We start from the raw sequence: 22,965 nt of genomic DNA on the forward strand, positions 1-22,965 counted from the left end.
TATATTATTGGACTCCAGGGCACTTCCTCATTCAATCCTATTTTTATTTTCATTTTACCATTATATTGCGAGGCTACCCAAAGTTGAATGAACCTCTCCTCTGTCTGGGTGCCGGGGCCTAAATATATGCCAATGGACTGTTCCAATGTTGGGTGACGTGAAGCCTGATTCTCTGCTATGACATGCAGACTGATTCTCTGCTGACATGAAGCCAGATCCTCTGTTACGGGACCTCTCTCCTCTGCCTGTGTGCTGGGCCTAAATTTATGAAAATGGACTCTTACAGTGGTGGGTGACGTGAAGCCTGATTCTCTGCTATGATATGAAGACTGATTCTCTGCTGACATGAAGCCAGATTGTCTGTTACGGGACCTCTCTCCTCTGCCTGGGTGCTGGGCCTAAATATATGACAATGGACTGTTGCAGTGGTGGCTGACGTGAAGCCTCATTCTCTGCTATGACATGCAGACTAATTCTCTGCTGACATGAAACCAGATTGTCTGTTACGGGACCTCTCTGCTCTGCCTGTGTGCTAGGCCTAAATATATGCCAATGGACTGTTGCAGTGGTGGCTGACGTGAAGCCTCATTCTCTGCTATGACATGCAGACTGATTCTCTGCTGACATGAAACCAGATTGTCTGTTACGGGACCTCTCTCCTCTGCCTGGGTGCTGGGTAGTGTTGAGCGCGAATATTCGAAAAGCAAATTTTTTTCGCGAATATCGCAACTTCGCGATTTCGCGAATATTTCGAATATAGTGCTATATATTCGTAAAAACGAATATTCGTTTTTTGTTTTTCCCCCCCCCCCCACAAAATTACAGTACACATATAATTGATTGTTTCCCAAAGGTCCAACAGCTCAGATCTTACTCACATTGCCTAGAAAGTGATTGAGGCGCGAATCTTCGTAAGGCGATGTTATTAGCGCACATGCGAATATCGGCACGTCCCAGAACAGAGGCAAAGGGCTTTGCATTCATACATTAGTGAATTGAGTTGCGAATCTTCGTAAGGCGATTTTATTAGCGCACATGCGAATATCGGCACGTCCCAGAACAGAGGCAAAGGGCTTTGCATTCATACATTAGTGAATTGAGTTGCGAATCTTCGTAAGGCGATTTTATTAGCGCACATGCGAATATCTACACTTGTCCCAGAACAGAGGCAAAGGGCTTTGCATTCATACATTAGTGAATTGAGCTGCGAATCTTCGTAAGGCGATTTTATTAACGCAAATGCAAATATCTACACTTGTCCCCAGAACAGAGAGGCAAAGGCCTGTGCATTCATATAGTATAGCACCATATTCGCGAATACGTAGAACTTCGTAAAATTCGATTTACGAATATTCGTATTTTTTATTTTACTTTCCACCTTACAGATTACATTGATCTGTACTCTGTCAACTACTGTCATCACCCCCCACTGTATCTCGATTGATTCCCAAAAGTCTCACATTCCCTAGAAAGTGATTGAGGTGCGAATCTTCGTAAGGCGATTTTATTAGCGCACATGCGAATATCTACACTTGTCCCAGAACAGAGGCAAAGGGCATTGCATTCATACATTAGTGATTGAATTGAGTTGCGAATCTTCGTAAGGCGATTTCATTAGCGCACATGTGAATTTTGCATAGCATATGTATTATGCGATGCGAAAATTCGAATTATCGCATATGCGAAATAATACCGAATTTGAATAATCGCGAATATTTTACGAATATTCTTTCGAATATTCACAAAATTTCGCGAATTCGAATATGGGACATGCCGCTCAACACTAGTGCTGGGCCTAAATTTATGACAATGGACTGTTGCAGTGGTGGCTGACGTGAAGCCTCATTCTCTGCTATGACATGCAGACTGATTCTCTGCTGACATGAAGCCAGATTGTCTGTTACGGGACCTCTCTCCTCTGCCTGTGTGCTGGGCCTAAATATATGCCAATGGACTGTTGCAGTGGTGGCTGACGTGAAGCCTCATTCTCTGCTATGACATGCAGACTAATTCTCTGCTGACATGAAGCCAGATTCTCTGTTACGGGACCTCTCTCCTCTGCCTGTGTGCTGGGCCTAAATTTATGACAATGGACTGTTGCAGTGGTGGCTGACGTGAAGCCTCATTCTCTGCTATGACATGCAGACTGATTCTCTGCTGACATGAAGCCAGATTCTCTGTTACGGGACCTCTCTCCTCTGCCTGTGTGTGTGCTGGGCCTAAATATATGCCAATGGACTGTTGCAGTGGTGGCTGACGTGAAGCCTCATTCTCTGCTATGACATGCAGACTAATTCTCTGCTGACATGAAGCCAGATTCTCTGTTACGGGACCTCTCTCCTCTGCCTGGGTTCCGGGGCCTAAATATCTGAGAATGGACTGTTCCAGTGGTGGGTGACGGGAAGCCAGATTCTCTGCTATGGAACCTCTCTCCAATTGATTTTGGTTAATTTTTATTTATTTAATTTTTATTTTAATTCATTTCCCTATCCACATTTGTTTGCAGGGGATTTACCTACATGTTGCTGCCTTTTGCAGCCCTCTAGCTCTTTCCTGGGCTGTTTTACAGCCTTTTTAGTGCCGAAAAGTTCGGGTCCCCATTGACTTCAATGGGGTTCGGGTTCGGGACGAAGTTCGGATCGGGTTCGGATCCCGAACCCGAACATTTCCGGGATGTTCGGCCGAACTTCTCGAACCCGAACATCCAGGTGTTCGCTCAACTCTACTCCTGGTATAAAATTGTTCAAAGGATAAATCGGGACGCAGGCCGATTTAGACCAGTTTATACTTAACCCAGCGTGTTTGCCATGTTGGTCAAATACCTGGAAAATTTTCATTAATGATCTATGTGAACCTACAAACAACATAGTATCATCTGCATATAACAAAACAATAACAAATACAGGTGCACTCTGCAGTCTCACTAAACCCTCAAACTGATTTTAAAATTGAGAGATTAGTCAACATGTCCTACGGTGTAGAACATGTCTAAGCCCGGGCACCACGCCAAGGTTTCTCAAGTAGCCCTTGGCGTGGTGCCCAGGCTTAGACATGTTCTACACCGTAGGACATGTTGACTAATCTCTCAATTTTAAAATCAGTTTGAGGGTTTAGTGAGACTGCAGTGTGCACCTGTCTTTGTTATTGTTTTGTTATATTGTTATATTGATTATGACAACCGCACTTGTTACCTTGTGTGAGATGTCTATTGTGGTACTTGTGGTTCGCCGCGGGCATCCTCCACCGTATTCATTTTGCTGGGGATTGTCATTAGCAACGGGCCACAAGTGCAGGATTTGCTCCCCTGTATATATGCACAACTGCATATGGGTTTGAGCACCTCCTGCTAATGCCAACCTGTCTTCTTAGTTTGATCATCTGCATATTTTTTCCTCGTGCTCACCGAACCTGAACCCTACAATTTCTTCATCTTGCCTAATCATGTCAGCTAACGGCTCCATGGCTATGGCAAAAAGTAACGGGGAAAGTGGGCATCCCTGTCTAACCCCCCTACGAATATGTATGTTGTCGGAATATTCCCCATTTAATATCACTTTTGCTGAGATTTCCGTATATAACAATCTTACCCATGAAATAAAATTGTCACCAAAACCCATCTTCTTCAGTGTTATAATCAGAAAGGGCCATTCTACAGTATCAAACGCCTTTGAGGCATCTATAGTGACAATCAATCGTTCACCACAATTTGTGGGTTCAAGCTGGGCGTTCACAAAGTAGCACATAATATTGTCGGTTGTAGTTTGCCTGACATAAATCCCGTCTGATCCTCATGAACAAGCCCCGAAACCGCACTTCTAAGTCTAGCTGCCAGAATCCCAGCCAGTATTTTGTTATCGTGTTGATGAATGAAATAGGGCGGTAGGAGTCCGGCAGGGTTGGGTCTTTGCCTGGTTTTAAAATTAGTGTAATTAGGGCTTCTCTCGGTGAATCTGGCAGTTTTCCCGTCTTCCTCGAATCATTACACATTGTCAATAGTTTCGGTATTAATATTTCTTTATATTGAGCATAGACTTCGAACGGGAGGCCATCTATTCCTGCGGTCTTATTCTTTGCGATCCTGGATAGTATTTTTTCCACTTCCAAAACCTTTAAGGGGGCTCCCAAGTTTTCCTGTTGGTCTGTTGTTAGCCTAGAGATAGTTATTTCCTCCAGAGACTGTTGTATTTGCCCCACATTCTTTTTTATCCTACTACTATATAGATCTTCAAAATACTAAGCAGGGCTATTTTAGTCGCTTGTTCAGTGATTTTATGTCCTGATTTATCTAATAAACTATGGATATAATATTTTTTTTTTATCTGAGTCGCTACCAGAGCCTCTAACTTTTTTTAAAGTTTTCAATGCTTTATTGAAGATATAAATCAGTAGTACAAGTAATTCCACATCAATGAACAGTACACAGCCGTATACTATATTGCACTACTTAGCTACAATTACAATAACTAAATTAACAAAGTAGATGTCATTTCCAGTCATATTGTATAAGTATTCTCATTTGTATCTTGTATTTTTAATAAAAATAGTATATCATAGTACATTCAATGAACATTGTTAAAGTGTCCAAAGGGCGGTGAATTTATTATGGGAATGGTTTTCCCAAGCGGCTAGATCTTCGAATCTATAGATGGCATCCACCTTATTTATCCAATAATCCAGTGGTGGGAGGTCTGGCGATAGCCAATATCTAGGAACTAAGAGGCGTTCTGCTGATATCAATTTTTTGAACAGTAGTGTGACACCGGTGGATGTGTGGGAGAGGGGGAGGCCTAAGAGAGCGAGTTGGGGCGAGAGCGGGATTTTGGATTTGCAAATTATATTACATTGTTTAAAAATCTCAGACCACCATTTATACAATGGTGGGCAGGACTACCAGATGTGAAAGAATTTGCCGCCACCCTCACCGCACCTCCAGCATGCGTCAGAACCCGTATTACTATATCTACAGGTGATTTGGGGTGTTTTATACCACCTGGTAAGTATTTTATAACCATTTTCTTGTATCCTAACACATCTGGAAGAACTATGAGGTTCTCTAAAAAGTCTCAATTGGTCTTCCTTGGAAAACAAAGTCTCCAAGTCTTTTTCCCAAGCTCCAATGAAGGCCAGTTTAGGGGGACTGATAGGGGAGCTCAGTTTTCTATATAGCTGAGAGATTAATTTTTTAGGAGTAGGTTTTGCGTTGATGAGGCTTTCAAACCAAGTTAGGGGCCTTAAAAGAGCTTTGTAGGGGACATGTTTTGTTAAGCTGGAATGTAGAAATGAGTAGAGGGAAGGGAATATCTTGGCCTCGGGAAAAAAAGAGACAAAGTGATCCTTGTGGACCATCCTGCCATCCTCCCCAAAGAGGGAAAGTGCCAGGGTTTCAGAGTTTCAGACAGATATAGGGAGACTTTGTTTCAGTTCTGGTGGAGCCAGGCCAATTAGATCTTTTATCTGGATAAGTGGGGATGGTAGTGGGATACCATTGTCAGATCTTTGGAATTTGTCCCAAGCCTCTAGGGTAGCCTTTACAGTTGGGATAATATTCTTATAAGTAACTCGGTTCTTTTGAGAGTGGACCAGAAGGGTTCTAAATGAGGTGTTTCTTTTTTAATTAATAGTTTTTATTTTCATAAAAAACGTACATGTGAAAAAACAACAAGTAACATTACAGGTATATGTATGACTTGCTTAATGTAGACTTAAAAATAATAATAAAGTATAAGTGTTGACATCAGTACACTCCTCAAAGAATACATGTAAGTAAGATGTTAAGATGGTGGTACAAGACAAATAAGTTGAGCATCCTAACAATCAGAGGGGGGGGGGGGGCATAGGATGGATCCATAAAGTCTCAACAAGTAGGCAACTTGCATGAAAGAACTAAGAGAAATGCCTGAATTCTTTCCAGGGGTTCCAAATATTGAGAAATACAGATCTTGTTCTCAGTTCCCAATGGGAGATCTCTTCCATTCTATAAATCTGGTCTATCTTAGTGTACCAACTTTCAATACTGGGGGTATTTGGAGTAAGCCAAAGTTTCATAAGGAGTAACCTAGCAGCCCCTAGCATAAGAGAGAAAAGGGAAGCCTTATATTTGGGACTCTTTTGGATCCCCAGGGAGAGAAGGGCTGATTCCGGGGTACAAGGAATATTAGTTTGGCATATTTTGTTAATGGTTTTCATTATCTCCTCCCACCACGCTGTGATCACCCCACAGGACCACCAAATATGAAAATAGGAGCCTTTTTCTGTTTTGCATCTCCAAAAAAGATCAGAAGAGTCTCTGCTGTAGAGGCAGGTTTTGTCTGGGGTTTTGTACCAGCGAGACAAGATCTTGTAGCTATTTTCTTGTGTTCGGGTGCATCTAGAGATCCTTCTAAATGAGGTGTTAGCTAGGGTGGATTCCATACTAGTCCAAGATTTGTGAAGGGGTTCTCTAAACCAATCTATAACCCTGGTTAATAAGGTAGCTGTATTGTAAAGCGAAGGGTTCGGGAGGTTAATGCCCCCGAAGGCGTTGGGGTTTTGTAGAATAGAAAGACGTATGCGGGCTTTGTTGCGGCTCCATTAAAAGGAGCAAATGTCCTTATTAAGGGATTGGAAAAAGGAGTCGGGGATAGGGATAGGAAGGACTTGCTGCAGATAGTTCAGTTTAGGGAGGACTAATGAGGTGAATATATTTTTGCAGCCGAACCAGGAGAGTGTCTGAAGGTGAAGGTTATTTAATTGATCTTGCATAGTTTGTAATAAAGGGACGTAATTAAGTTGAAATAATTTGGTAAGATCAGTGCCAATTTTTACTCCCAAGTAAGTTATGTAAGGGGTATCCCAGTTAAACGGAGAATGGGCTGCTAGGTCATTTTTAGTTTGGGCGCTCAAGCCTAAACTCAAAATATGGGATTTTTTCATATTTATCTTAAGATTGGATAGGGGGCTAATTTTTTCTAGTGTATCATATATTAGTGGTAGAGACACTTTTGGATTAGAGGTGAGGAGTAAGAGGTCATCAGCAAACGCTGCAGTTTTATGTTCATGATTCCATAGTTTAATACCTTTAATTTTATCATTTTGACGGAAGGTCTGAAGAAGTGGTTCCATAGTCAATACGAATACAGAGGGGAGAGTGGGCACCCCTGACGAGTTCCATTCACCAGCACCGACGCCGAGGCATTGGCATACATGGAGAAAACTGCGTCAATAAAAGGTGCAGGTAGGCCGAATTTCGCCAATGTAAAGCGTAGAAAATCCCAATTGATCCTGTCGAAGGCCTTCTCAGCGTCGGTGCTGAGGAGAACTAGGGGATGGGAGAATTTGGTGGCATAGTGAATAGCATTCAGGATTCTGACTGAGTTATCTTTGCCTTCCCTGCCAATCACAAAGCCTGTCTGGTCGCCATGAACCAATGATGGGAGAATAGGGGAGAGGCGGTTGGCTAACATCTTGGCTAGGAGTTTCAAGTCAAGATTTAGTAAGGAAATGGGACGGTAGTTTGCGCAGTGGACTGGGTCATTACCCTCTTTGGGTATGATGGTTATAAGGGCTCTAGTCATATCCGTAGTAAGTGGGATGCCTTTAAGCGATTGATTGCATATAGTTAGGAGGTAAGGGGTAATGGAGTCCCTAAATGTGCTATAATAGAGGTCTGTGAGACCATCAGGGCCTGGGGCCTTATTTTTTGGGAGCTGCTTGATGGCGTCTTTTAATTCATCTATAGAGAAAGGGGATTCTAGTATCTTTTTATGAGAGAGGTGTAGTTTAGGGAGAGAGATTGTGTCCAGAAATCTGTTTATGGCTTCTGTGTTGGATGGGGAATTGGCTAAAGGAGTCAATTGGGGTAGGTTATAAAGGGACTGGTAGAAAGCCTGAAATTGAGAGGCAATGTCCTTAGATGTTATGGCTGTTTCCCCATTGTTTTTATGGATTTTACAAATATAGTTGTGAGTTCTCCTTTTTTTTATCCTGTTCATAACAAACTTAGACGCTTTATCGCCATGGGCAAAGTATTTAAACTGTGAATTAAGAAAAAATTTGGCTGACATTGAGTATAAGTGTTTTTTTAGTTTATAGCGAAGTGTATTGAGCTTAGGGAGGTGATGGTCAGAGAGGGATTTTTTGTGAATCGATTCAAGTTTCTGTATTTCCAATAAAAGGTCATCAATTTGGGCCTTTCTCCGTTTTTTAAGATGAGCGCCAAGGCTAAGGAGTTGACCCCTTATGTAAGCCTTATGGGTATCCCAAAGGATGTGGGGGGAGGTATCAGGTAGGGCATTTAGGGAGAAGAAATCGTTGAGGGCCTTCTGGATTATAGATTTGTTTTCTTTTGAGGAGATCAGTTGTTCATTGAGTCTCCAATTAGTTACTTTGGGTGACATTTGGGGGATAGAGATAGTGACAAAAATTGGAGAGTGATCAGATAGATGAATGGAGTCTATGTGGGCTTTTGAGCAAAGTTGGAGATGTTTTTTAGAGACAAATAAGTAATCCAACCTGTGGTATGAGCCATGGACGTTAGAAAAAAAGGTGTAATCTCTTTGAGTGGGATTAAATATTCTCCAAATGTCAAGCAGGTCCAGATTATGGAATATGTCACATAGAGAATTAAGAGTTTTCCGTGAGAGAGCAGATTTTTTTGTTGAGTCTAAAACGGGATTCAGGGCAACATTGAAGTCACCTCCCATGATAACCGTACCTTCTTGGAAGGACTCCATGATAGGGTAGATAGCATCGAACCAAGAAGCCTGGTTGACATTGGGGGCGTATATATTGATTAAAGTGTAAACCTGGTTAGCTATAGTTCCCTTTAACATTAAATACCTTGAATATGTGAGCAGTAATGGAATGATGTGTTTTTGCTAAAACCTATACTAAATCCTTTGGAGGAGGAGGAGCATGAACCGCAGTGGAACCACACAGGGAAGCTGGAACGGGAAAGGTCTGGATAGCGATTGAACTTAAAGTGAGTTTCTTGCAAAAATAATATGGAGGTGATCCTCTTTTTTTAAAAGTGAGAATATTTGACACCTTTTCGATGGAGCATTAAAGCCCTTAACGTTAAATGAGGTTATCGTTAGATCTGCCATATCGCTTCATTTTGTGAATTGGTCCACCACGATTCAGGTCTCCATAAGCAAAAAAGCATACATTACAACTAAGGTATCTGCAAGCATGTACGTTGGCAATAGGAATACAGATATAGGTTTCGGTCACTTAGAGTAGGCAGAAATACAATATGAGAGGCACCTACATAACAAATATGTAAAGTGTAACCTAAAACAAAGAAATATAAGAAAACTTGTACAAAAAGGCAAGTGCGTAATATTCTGATGGAAAAATGAAATTAAAAGAAAATAGAAAAAATAAAAGGCAAATGACAGTATAAACGACACAATTATATGTGTATAACATTTTGGCAGAGTAAGAGACTCTGCAAGTTCTAGGGGGGGGGGGTAAAGAGAATTTTTCAGAGTATCCTTCCCTAAGACGTATTAGACCAGACAATGTTATACGGCAGATATTAACCCTTGTTCAGCAACTAAAACTGGGCCTTAATAGAATATTATACAATCGTAAAAGAAGGAGCACAAATAAGTAATCGCAGTATATATTAAATGGAGCATTCCCTTTTAACCTGAGATTCGCTATTGAATTCGCAACTGCAGGGATAATACTAAGCTATTCAACTATATAATCGGAAACAAATAATCGGATGAGATCATCAGAGATTCAAAATATTTTCTGATATGCCAACTCTACAGAGTCCTTTTAACCTGGAATTCACCATTAAGACCGCATCTGCAGGGCAATTAAGCAAATAAACAATATAATCGGGAGGAAATATTCAGATGGGGACACCCGAAAATCTGAATATTCGCTGACATACCGATTTTATAAAGTTCTGCAATTGTATACTTATCGATGATAACTTTCTTTACTCATCAATAAGTGGGAGTCTTCTCGGGGTGGAGGTGTTCGATCTTCTTCCTCTTTGCAGTTTGGGGGTACGAGGAGGTTCCCAAGGAACGAAGGATGGCAGCTCAGGCAGGAAAGCTGTGTTCTGGAGCACGTCCCAGTTATCGATCGGCAGCGGTTGGATCTGCAGGTGAGCATAGATTTTCTCCAAGTCCTTAGGAGAAGAGACGAATAGACGACGGCCGTCATGGGAGAATGAGAGGCCGAAAGGGAAGGACCAGCGGTATAGAATCTTCTGAGAGCGCAGCCAATCCGTAAGTGGCTTTAGCGCTCTAGGCTTCCGAAGAGTAGACTGTGCTAAGTCCTGAAAAATAGCAATTTCGTTGCCTTCCCACTGCAGCGATGGATTGTTTCTGGCCCTGGAGAGAATCGCCTCTTTAACCGGGAAATCTAAAAATTTACAGATAACGTCCCGTGGGGGCTCGTTCGGGAGTGGTTTGGGCCTTAATGCTCTATGAGCCCTTTCGATTGTGACTTCATGCGCTGTGTCAGGGCCTAGTAGTTGGAGGCAGATTTGCATCACTGCTTCAGGGACATCACCGGGGCTGATAGATTCAGGAATACCTCTGAACCGGAGATCATTCCTTCTTCCCCTATTCTCCTGGTCCTCCAGCACCGTGTACAGAAGATTGATGTGGGCTTGATGTTCAGCCAGGTTGGAAAACACTTCTTTCTGGTGCACAGCGATCTTTTGCAGATTTTCCTCCAGGGTCTCAACTCCACTCCAATATGGCGAATATCACCCCTGATAGCAGCTAATTCAGAGCTAAGGGGTTCCAGAGCTTCAGCGAGAGAGTCCTTAAGGAAACTCCTGGATATTGGAAGGGCGTCTGGGCTAAGGGAGGCTTCCCTGCCTCCTTCTGCACCTGCTGGAGTTTGTTGTCTGTAGCCGGCAGCCTTCGGCGTTCCGGGCCCCATTTTAGCTTCTCTCGCTACACATACAGCAGCAGTCTTCTTAATGAATTTATCAATTTCTCCGGGCTGAATCGCCGCTTTAGCAGGACCGGAGTGATCGGTGTTCTTTTGTCCTCCGATCTTGACCATTTTCAGTCTGGTTCGCTAATAATAAGAGGCTATGAAGGATATTTAAGTAGCGGAGCGACGCTTCACACAACCATCCACTCTCATCGTAGGCTCCGCCCCAGGGCCGCTAACTTTTTGCCCGGTATATGAGCATACCGTATATATAATTATCCCTCACATAGTATTCTTTTTGTTGTTCCGCCAGTAGGAGCCGCTCATCTTCCAATTTGGAAACCTTCTCTATCCAGTCTTCATAATTTCTATCTATGGGGTTTTCAACGTATTTTTTTTCAGATTTTCCCGCCTCTTGTTCCAAGTCCATTATTTTTTTTCTTATCCCTTTCTTGTATATTATTGTATATTTTACAAAAATCCCTCTAATATAAGCCTTTGCGGCCTCCCATACTATATTAGTTGCTGCTGAACCTTCATTCATGTCAAAAAACTCCGCTATCTCTTTTAAGATCCTATTGTGTATTCCCATTATATTTATCCACCCTAAATTTATGTGCATCCCTCTTATTTTTTTATTTATTGTTTTTAAACTTATAATAACTTGGTTATGATCCGAAATCCCACGCTGTCCATATCTAACCTGTTCAATTTCAAACGAACCTTTATTATTGGTGAAAACTAAGTCAATCCGTGATAAACTCCTATGGGTCTTTGAAAAACATGAATATTTTTTTAATTTAGGGTGCATTACCCTCCAAATATCAATCCAACCCATTTCCTCTGTGATATTTTTTTAATTTAGATCCCATCCAAAAGTTTTGAGGATTACCTACCCTGCATCTATCTATTTTACTATCCATAACATTATTAAAATCACGGTGGCGGTATATAAACATTATCCATGGTCTCCGTTCCAATAAGCAGTCAATCAAGACATAACGGCCCTCCCCATCTATAGCTGTTTTCCCTATTTCAATCTCAATATCACGATGAATTAATACACTCACTCCTCTAGCATATGATGAATAAACTGAATGAAAGGAGCGCTGTATCCACGGCCTAAACAGCCCATTTATCGTCTCACTTGTCAAATGTGTCTCTTGTAAACAGACTATGGCAGGTAGGGTTCTGTGTATTGCATCAAACATACACCGCCACTCTCTTTGCACCCCTACTCAGACCCCTGATATTCCAAGAGACAATTCTCATACAGGCCTATTTTATGTTCTATTTTTTCCCAAGGTATGCTGGAGAGCCCCGAGGGGAATGGGAGAGAGAAAGGCAGACCAAAACAAAAAAAACCCTGCAGAATACCTACCCTTCCCAACCCCACTCCATTCTGAATGAGCCAGGCTAATTCCGGCCTGGTTCTCTATCTAAGCAAACCTCCTCCCAGCCAGCCCCCAGCCCAATTTACCCCTCAACTCCCTATCTTTTCTTTGATCCATACTTCAGCCGCCTCCACAGTATCAAAAACCCAGTTCTTGCTTTCAAATTCTATCCTCAATTTAGCCGGGAACATCATTGAATATTTCACATTATTTAAGCGTAAAGTTTTTTTCACGTCAATAAAGCGACTTCTTTCCTTCACCGTTTCTTTTGCGTAGTCAGGGAATAACATTACTATTGCGCCTGAATACTCTAACTTCCCTTTCTTCCTCGACCTGCGCAATTTTACCTCTTTATCCCTAACTGATAATAGGTTGAAAATTATAGGTCTCGGTCTCGTTCCGGGTGGGGGCAACTTTGACGGGAGTCTGTAGGTCCGTTCCACAAAGTTTTTATAATCTGAGATGTCCTTGCCCAGTTGTTCCTTCAGCCAAGGGTCTTGCCCCTTCACGCCTTCTGGGATTGCCAGACATCTCAGATTAGGCCTTCTGGATCTATTTTTCAGCTCCCTATTTTCCTCCTTTAAGGATTTTTTTTCTTTAATTATTGTCTGCAGGAGGTCCTCAGAGTCGGGTGCTCTTTTCTCTATTTCTGTCAACCTTTCTTTGTATTTTTGTACATCCGCTCTGAGGAGTCCCACAGACTCACTAATCTTTCCAGTCTGGAGAGAGAGGTCCTGTATTGCAAAGCTCCATTTTTTTTATTTCTTGGAAAATATCTTGCAAGCTAGGGACCTGCTCTTCTTTTGTGGAGACCTTTTCTTCCAGTTCACTTAACTGTTTACTGCCTCTCTCCCCAGACTAATAGCCTCACCCTCTTGATCTTGCCACACATCCTCATTTTTTTTATATTTTTTTATTTAATTTTTTTGAGGGACTAGACTGCCCACGCATATTGGTCAGGAGTAATTGCTTGGATCTTTCAGTTTTTTTTAAGCATTGGGGAGATTGAGGTATCTAACTCCACTTGCGGCTTGCCCTTTTTTCCCACCCCCTGTCTAGCCATCTCTGAAACCTTCCCTGCTACCCACCAGTCTCCCTGGTCCCCCCCCCAATCCCCCAATGCCCTCAAAATATTCTGCCAAAAAAAAGCATCAGAGAGAAGAATCAGCATTCGGACCCAAGACAGCAATACATTGAGCAATTATTCATGTAGTACTTTATCGGGTCTACAGTCCATCCGTAGATCCACTAATATACCATCTCCTCCTCAGTACATTATATTGCGTTGTAGTGTGGTGGATTTTAGCTGAAGTCTTTGGGTGGTTATCGGGCTCGCAACTCAGACCCGGATAGCACAAAAATCGTCTTTTGATTAATTAACTGAGTCAGTTGAATTAGTTCATAGCGCTAGTAATACTCACTTAGTTAGTTAGTTGATTAGCTGGATTAGTTAAGTTAGTCCGTACAATTCTAGTTACTATAGCGCCAACAATAGGGATCCCATATTATTATAGCTTCGCAAAACCTCTCAATTATCTCAGTTTTATTTTTATTTTTTTATTTTTTTTCCCCTTCCTTCCCTTTTCCTTCAGAAGCTGACAGATTTTCTTTATATAAATGACTTGTAGCTACCAATTTTCCAGGGCCAGCGTTCCCTGATAATGGAATTAAAGCTGTATCTTGAGCCCCACGCTATGGTCCCAGGGCAGCCACCTCTAGCTCACCCTCCCCCAAACCCCCAGTCTCTGAACGGTGGGTATTTCAAGCCAGTGCAGCCTCCCAGCTTAAACCATAACACTTGCCTTTTTGCACCGTTGATAGCATTCCTCCTTCTTTATCATCTCCCACACTTTTGCGCAAGTTTTCAGGGGGGGGGGGGCACCCAGGTCACAGATGTATACTTTTTAGAACCTGTTCATGTGGCCCCCTTCCATCACCCCTCAGCCTGCGCCCTCTCTCCGTTGTTGTCTAAACATTTTCAGGTAACAGATTTCCAAGCAGAGAAGAAAAGAGTCATCGATACATCTCACCTCATCTTCGTGAGGAAGGGCAGAGGGGGAGCGAAAGCAGTCACAGACCGCCGAGCCAGTGTGCTTCTCCTCCTGTCTCAACTTTGCAGTTGGCTCCGATTCGGCTTGCTGTACTCCACTAGAGGCTCAGAGGAACGAGGCAGCGAGGCAATAGAGCGAACGGAAGGTCAGCGGTATAGTGGCATACAGCGGATCCTCGCGAACGACAGGGGGAGGGTAGAGCAGCGGCAGGAGCAGCATCACTTGGGGACAGCTTCACATCGGGCTGGGAGCTCAGCGGCCGGAAGGGAGGTGCGTGCGTCACCTACCTGCACCCACCTCTATGCTTCACTGTACCCTCGATCATTTAGCTGTCCGTCTGCACGCTTCCTGGCAAAGAAAGCTAAAATATAAAATAAAAAGCCAGAACTGAACCACTGGACCCAGAACCGAAGCTAGCATGAGATTGGCTCAGCAGTCATCTTTCGTGCTTCAGAAAATGGAGTTGAAGGCCATCGTAAGAGCCCGATGACGCTAGTAGGATGAATCAGACAGGGCAGGTTACTAATACTGTCACAGTCTAGACGGCATAATCCTCCAGACTAATCACAGGGCTCACGCTGGGTGGCCGGACTCTTTCATCTAACTTTATACCACCTGTTGATTGAATTACATTTTCACCAAAATGTTGGCAGAGTTTTGGCACATGTTTGTTTCCCTTTGTCGAGTGCAGCACATTATTAAGTTCAGCACATTTATACTACGAACATTGTGTTCCCCCAACATTATGTGCCCCCAACATTGCATGTCCCAGCATTGTGTGCCCCATTAGAGCACTGCCCCAGCATTATGTGCCCCCAAAATTGTCCCAAACATTTATGTACCTCAACAGTATGTGTCCCCCAACATTGTGTGCCCCCAATAGTATGTCCCCTTAACCACTGTGTGCCCTCAGCATTATATGTCCCCAACATTGCATGTCCCAGCATTGTGTGCCTCAATATTATGTGGCCCCAACATGGTGTCCCCGATAATATGTGCCTCAATACTGTGAGCACCAAAATAATGCGCCCCCAGCATTCACATCTGCCAAGCAGTGATACATGGAGACGCACAGTTCTCACCTGTAAACAAGCACTGGAACTATGAAATCTGCAGATTGTTCCTCCTTTTCCGCAATTAGCAGTATATCCATCATGTCTTTAAAATCAGAGTGCCATTTCACTTCACAATCGAGGGGAAGAAAGTTACCTGGAACAATGACAGAGAGAAATCTGTGAAATGGAGACGGGTCAAACCTATCACAGCTTCTCTGCATAGAACATGTCTCCTTCTCTCACTGTGTGTGGTCTCCTCTGTCACCCAGTTCAGCTCTTGAGGACATATCCCTGTTCGGTCCAGATAGCGTTGAGTTATCAGCAGAACAAGGACCTGGACATAGGTTACAAGCAGCAGCAGTCAATGTGAAGCAGCAGTTGAAGAAGCCGGTGAGAAAGAAGGTGATCCAAAATGAAGATACAGTCAGGGCCATAATTATTAGGACATCGACACAATTCTAACATTTTTGGCTATATACACCACCACAATGGATTTGAAATGAAACGAACAAGATGTGCTTTACCTGCAGACTGTCAGCTGTACCTGCAGACTGTCAGCTTTACCTGCAGACTGTCAGCTTTACCTGCAGACTGTCAGCTTTACCTGCAGACTGTCAGCTTTACCTGCAGACTGTCAGCTTTACCTGCAGACTGTCAGCTTTAATTTGAGGGTATTTCCATCCAGATCAGGTGGACGGTGCAGGAATTACAGCAGTTGCATCTGTGCCTCCCACTTGTTAAGGGACCAGAAGTAATGGGACAGAATAATAATCATAAATCAAACTTTCACTTTTTAATACTTGGTTGCAAATCCTTTGCCGTCAATTACAGCCTGAAGTCTGGAACGCATAGACATCACCAGACGCTGGTCTCATCCCTGGTGACGCTCTGCCCGGCCTCTACTGCAACTGTCTTCAGTTCCTGCTTGTTCTTGGGGCATTTTCCCTTCAGTTTTGTCTTCAGCAAGTGAAATGCTCAATCGGATTCAGGTCCGGGGATTGACTCGGCCATTGCAGAACATTCCACTTCTTTCCCTTAAACTCTTTGGTTGCTTTTGCAGTATGCTTTGGGTCATTGTCCATCTGCTCTGTGAACCGCCGTCCAATGAGTTCTGAAGCATTTGGCTGAATATGAGCAGATAATATTGCCCGAAACACTTCAGAATTCATCCTGCTGCTTTTGTCAGCAGTCACATCATCAATAAATACAAGAGAAGCAGTTCCATTGGCAGCCATACATGCCCACGCCATGACACTACCACCACCATGCTTCACTGATGAGGTGGTATGCTTAGGACCATGAGAAGCTCCTTTCCTTCTCCATACTCTTCTCTTCCCATCGCTCTGGTACAAGTGGATGTTGGTCTCATCTGTCCATAGGTTGTTGTTCCAGAACTGTGAAGGCTTTTTTAGATGTCGTTTGGCAAACTCTAATCCGGCCTTCCTGTGTTTGAGGCTCACCAATGGTTTCCATCTTGTGGTGAACCCTCTGTATTCACTCTGGTGAAGTCTTCTCCTGATTGGTGACTCTGACGCACATCCACCTACCTCCTGGAGAGTGTTCTTGATCTGGCCAACTGTTGTGAAGGGTGTTTTCTTCACCAGGAAAATAATTCTTCGGTCATCCACCACAGTTGTTTTCTGTGGTCTTCCGGGTCTTTTGGTGTTGCTGAGCTCATCGGCGCGTTCCTTCTTTTTAAGAATGTTCCAAACAGTTGTTTTGGCCAGGCCTAATGTTTTTTCTATCTGTCTGATGGGTTTGTTGTGTTTCAGCTTAATGATGGCTTGCTTCACTAACATCTGTTTGGATCTCATCTTGACAGTTGACAGCAACAGATTCGAAATGCAGATATCAGACTGGAAATGAACTCTGGACCTTTTATCTGCTGCTTGTAATTGGGATAATGAGGGAATAACACACACCGGCCATGGGACAGCCGAGAAGACAATTGTCCCATTACTTTTGGTCCCTTAACAAGTGGGAGGCACAGATGCAAACTGCTGTAATTCCTGCACCGTTCACCTGATTTGGATGTAAATACCCTCAAATTAAAGTTGAAAGTCTGCAGTTAAAGCTGACAGTCTGCAGGTAAAGCTGACAGTCTGCAGGTACAGCCGACAGTCTGCAGGTACAGCTGACAGTCTGCAGGTAAAGCACATCTTGTTTGTTTCATTTCAAATCCATTGTGGTGGTGTATAGATCCAAAAATGTTAGAATTGTGTTGATGTCCTAATAATTATGGACCTGACTGTGTGTGTGTGTATGTATATATATATATATAGATTATTTTTTTTGGGGGGGGTTATTGAATTTAATTAAACTAGAATATAGATGATCGGTATACCAATACACACTTACCTGTAAGTGTTAATGCGATATTAAGGGTCAAGCCTCAATCATTAGTTTCTGTGAATTCCATTTTCACACGGTGGGAATTACATTTTTTGGGGGATTGTTCAACTTAATTAAACTAGAAAATATAACTGATTACTGCAGCAATACACAGGGTAGGGCAGCAATCTACCTGTAAGTGTTAACGTGAAGTTGAGCTTCAGGCCTCAATCATCCATTTCTGTTTATACTATATCCATATGGTTGGAATTTAATTTTTGGGGGTATTTAATTAAACCAGCATATATGCATGATTAATACAGTGAAACACAGAGTAGTGCAGCAGGTAAGTGTTAACGTGAAATTAAGCTTCAAGCCTCAATCGTCCATTTCCGTTTACTCCATTTTCACATGGTTGGATTTTATTGTTTTTGATTGTTTAATTTAATAAAACCAGAAATGTAATAAGCCACAGAATAGGGCAGCAATCTACCTGTGAGTGTTAATGTGAATTTGAGCATCAGGCCTAAATCGTACTTTACTGTTTATTTTATATCCACATGGTTGGAATCTATTTTTTTTTAAAGATTGTTCAATTTAATGAAACCAGAATATATATGTGATTACCACAACAATACACAGGGTAGCGCACAATATAATCTGTAAGTGATAATACATTTACGCCTAAATCCATTTTCCTTTATTTCTGTCTACGCACGTTTCCAAAAAATTTTTGGGGAGGGATTGTTGTTGATTAAAACCAGAAAATATACTTGATTACTACACTGATAAATAGGGTACTCTACAACATCATCTGAGAGGCCCAAAAATGTCAGGGCTACGGAGGGGTTTCAAATAAAATACCCATAGCCAGAATGTACGGATGGAGTAGAGTTAACACTTCTGTTTTCTGAGATTTCTGAGTTGTGTTATCTAATCTAAGCAAACACCTTCAATTGCTTTTCAATGGCTTTTGTCTCAAGATAACGCAATGAGTTAAGAAATTTGAGTTAAGAGCTGGAGTACTAACCCTGCTACATATGTAGGTAGTAGATGCACCGGTTATCCGGATACTATTAGTAGTAGTAGTAGCCGAAGGCTGCAGTTGTCCCTTCTGACTTCGGAAAGGCTCAACGTTATTGTTGAGGAGCAAGAGGATGAGATTGTGGATTGGATGTTTCATTCCTCCTCTCAGTCACAGCAGGATGACCTAGAGGTGACTTTGGAGTCTACCGTTCTATGGAGCCAGGGATCACAGTGTTCCTCCTGATCTTCCTCCTTGCAGCCTCAGAGAAGGCTTTCAGTGGAGCCGTCTCCATCTTCACTGCTCATTCCTAGAGGGGCCCCCACCACGCCCTGCGGCAGATAGTCCAGAGATTCTCCCTGCTGACAACTTGTTTGAGAGCTGTCACTGTTTGGGCTGCCCTGAGGAGGAGTTTGGGGAGGAGGCTGGGGACCCCATGCATACCTGTGTTGGCGATGGCCTGGTAATAGTGATACTCATATCCACGGCATTGGTAGTGGGGGCAGCGACAGTGGCAATTGGGGAAAATGCAAGGGAGGGGGCTACACCACATGTTGATGCTCTCCAGGAGGGATGGTAAGCTGTGGTGCAATGGGGAAAAAGTCCAGAGAGACAGGGTCTGTCATGAACCAGTGTGCTTCTTTACTGGAGGAACTCATGTGCAAAACAATATACTGTAGGCAAGACACTGGGCTGGCTTCTCCAGTCTCCTCCCTGGCAGAAGAAGGGTTTGATGCTAAGGAAAGGCCTGAGCTAGCTGTCCCTCTCTCTCTCGGAAGGCTGGTATTCTAGACAAAGGCCTTGTTGCCCAGTGTCTGTGGCAGAGTATCCCCATCTCATCTGGTCACTGTACGAGCAGTGGAATGCCAAGAATGATTTGTTTATGCACCAGACCACTAATGCACCGACGGCAAAGTAGCACCCAGCTATATCCTACACATGCCTCTCCCCGGCTGTCAGCCTGCAGTATGGGCAAAGTAGAATACAGCGGACAGCCGGGGAGAGGCATGTGTAGGATACAGCTGGGTGCTACTTGGCCCAGATTGTAGGCTGTAAGCCCAGGAGAGGCATGTTAGAGTAGGCCCCTTCGGATTAGAAGCCACCTTGTCGTCTGGTAGATGGGCCCGACATATTTTTGATCAATTATATGCGCAAAGAGCTTCTAACTGCCCTTGCAGTAAGTATGGCCACCAAGCAGCTATTTTTTATTCAGTATTTGCTTATATCTTTGTGCATTTGACTAGCCGTCTGCTGTTACCTGTAGTTCTACTAATCACAGAGTAGGGACAGTGGCAGAGGCATCACTGTTTATTTTTCCATATTTCTGATCTGTCAAAGGAACTGAAAAATTAACCAAAAAAGGATTCTGTATTTGGAGCATCTGTAAGGCCCCATCACATGGTCAGTATTTGGTCAGCATTTTGCCTGAGTATTTGATCAGTGTTTCTAAGGCAAAAACAGGAGTGGGTCCAAAACAGAGATAAAATGTAATGGAAATATTTGAATCTCATCTGTGTCTTGGACCCACTCCTGCTTTTGGCTTACATATACTGATCAAATACTGAACAAATAATGACCGTGTGAAAGAGGCCTAACAGATGCTCAAAATACAGTATCTTTTTAAATTAATTTATATTTTTTTGTTCTTCTGACGGATTAGAACAGCAAAAATTAACAGTGTCAACATGGAAATACAGGGACAAAGGTGGTCCCATGGCAGAGTGGGAGGGGGGGGCAGCTGCAACGGCATACTGCACAAGATGTTGACAGATCACAGTAGTAGCCGAACCCAAAACAGCAGTGTGATAGCAAGGCCCACTGACATGCATATTCTTTTAAAAATGTAACATGTACATATCAGTAGGCAGGAGTCCAGGAGATCTTGGATCATGGGTGCAGTCCAGGTATACGACCATCTGCTGTTTGACGTTCTGCTCCATGTCCTGCTGCTGATGGGTGGTTTCTTCAGTAGGCGGCTGATGAAAACTGCTCATTATAGACTCCAGACTGAAGTGGCTGCATATGGAACTGGTGCTGCTCCTGCCCCTTTCCCCTCTCAGGAGTCATGCCAGTGGAGCATGAGCACAAAGAGTTCCCCCGTTCAGACCTCCCTAAGGAGGGGAGATGGTGCTTGTAGGCAGCAACCATCTGACTACACAGCATGTCTCTCTAGTAGTCAATTTTTGCATCCCTCTCAGAAGGTCTAAAAATGGCCCCATTTTTGACAGGTAGCGAGGGTCTAACAATGTGGATAGCCAGTAGTCATCCCTCTGCCGAATCCTAACGGTGCGGCTGTAACTACACAAACACAACAGCATGAATCTGGCCATTTGCCCAAGGAACTCTGAGGACCTAAATCTCCACTGCATACTCCCCCAGTGTATCGGGGTCATCGTCTGCGCCGCACTGAGTCGTCGCCCTTCAGCTCCTCATGCTCCCTCTACTCTTCTCCTGTCAATAAATCACATAGTTGAGTACCAAATTCCTGGGCGTTTATGTCCTCATCCTCCATCCCTGCCAGTTCAATTTCCCCAGGGCTGAGGTGGACATAAAGTGGAGGTGCCAAATCTTGTGTCTATTCACCAATCAGATTTCTCAGCATCCCCCCAAAAATGGGAAGAAGTGGAATGACATCATTCATCCCATAGTTCTGTCAACTGACAAATAAAGTGGCCTCCTCAAAGGGCCTGAGCAAACGGCAGGTGTCACATATGAGCTGCCACTGGCAAATGTGGAAGTAACACAGGGGAGTAAACCTGTCCATCTGCAGCATTAACAAATCATTGACCGCCTTCCTCTGCTCGTATAGGCGGTCTAACATATGGAGCATGGAGTTACAACGGATGGGAACATCAGGTATCAGATGATGTTGGGGAAGAGCGTTTTGCCTTTGCAGCTTAAGGAGGGTGTGTATTGAATGGTAAGAGTGGCTGAAGCGCCTGCACAGTTCACCTAACATTTTTAAAAGCTCTTGCAGTTCAGTGAAAGATTTGAAGAACCGGTTGACAATGAGATTGAAGACATGCGCCATGCAGGGTGCATGGGTCAGCTTTTTCTGACGCAGCGCAGACAAAATGTTCTTCCCGTTATCAGTAACTGGTTCCTATCTCCAGTTGGCGAGGAGCCAGGGTTCGATTTCTAAATTGATGACGGGGAGCAGTTCCTCCCCGATGTGGCTCACTTCACCCGGGCTCAAGCGGTTCAGAACTGCACGACAATGCCTGGCTTTGCATAGATGATACGGAGGACACTGTGAACTGTGCCTAGAGGAGAGGGTGAGGACAAGAGGAGGATGAGAAGGACATTGACGCAGAAATCGCAGCATTACAACGCAGAGGCGGCATTGCCATCACATGGCCAATTTGCTGGTGTGCCATGGCCAGAACCACATTTACCCAGTGGGCTGTGAAAGATAAATATTAACTCCATTGGTGGCTGCATATGGAACTGGTGAACTCTACCAGACACCGAAAGGCTCATGCGCTGGCCCACCTTCTGTTGAATTCTTCCTTTCCATTTTATTTCAATAATAATCTTTGTCAAACACTGTCCCAAGCGATTGTCACATTCTCTCTATCCACAGATCACAGTAAAATGGCGGAGACTGGGGGGAGGAGGCTTTTATAGGGCTGTGTCATGGGGATGGCTATGTGCGGATTGGCTGGCTGCACGGCATTATGGGTGATGTCACATTCCTTGGCTTTTTAGATTCACTTTGTAACATGTGCAGCAGCCATTTTAGAAAAGATCAGATTCGTTACCACGAAGTGCAAGGAAATTCGGATTCATGGCAAATTCAAATTTTGCTGAAATTTGGAACATATTCAATTTGCTCAGCTTTGATTCGCTCATCTCTACTCTGGAGTTATTTCCCACTGGGCAGCACCACGCCTTCCCATGCCTTCTGGAGAGCAGCAACATGTGGTGACACCTCAACGATGTTTGGGGGACGCAGCGTAGTGTTGGGGCCACCCCGAACCCGGCCACTGCACCAACTATGTATAATTCACACATCATTTACTATTGCTGCTCCAGAGCTTGGGGAGGGGGGGAAATCATAGAAAAAGAGTGCAGAGAAACAGGAGAACAGGTTTTGGTGTCACAACCTTACAACCCTCCCAGCCCTGCTGACAAACTCCTCTCTGCTGCACCTGTCACTCGGCTGCATTCTGTAAATTGTCTCCTCTGCTGGTATTTTGTAATCGGCTCATTTCCAGGAATCC

The 22,965-nt window shown here is 43.6% G+C and overlaps 1 protein-coding gene across 2 annotated transcripts in view; it reads right to left on the bottom strand.

Annotated features, from left to right (window-relative positions):
• The window catches only part of LOC122945090, an 82,140-nt gene that overhangs the window by 57,657 nt on the left and 1,518 nt on the right, over positions 1-22,965 (bottom strand). For both annotated transcript variants that reach the window (XR_006391090.1, XM_044303954.1), the window contains exon 3: positions 15,415-15,541. Coding sequence is in view for 1 of the 2 variants with exons in the window: in XM_044303954.1 (XP_044159889.1) it covers positions 15,415-15,541 (127 nt within the window). In the remaining variant the exon portion in view is untranslated. The remainder of the gene's footprint in view (positions 1-15,414; positions 15,542-22,965) is intronic.

This window comes from Bufo gargarizans, chromosome 8, assembly GCF_014858855.1.
Source record: "Bufo gargarizans isolate SCDJY-AF-19 chromosome 8, ASM1485885v1, whole genome shotgun sequence".
Taxonomy (NCBI): domain Eukaryota; kingdom Metazoa; phylum Chordata; class Amphibia; order Anura; family Bufonidae; genus Bufo; species Bufo gargarizans.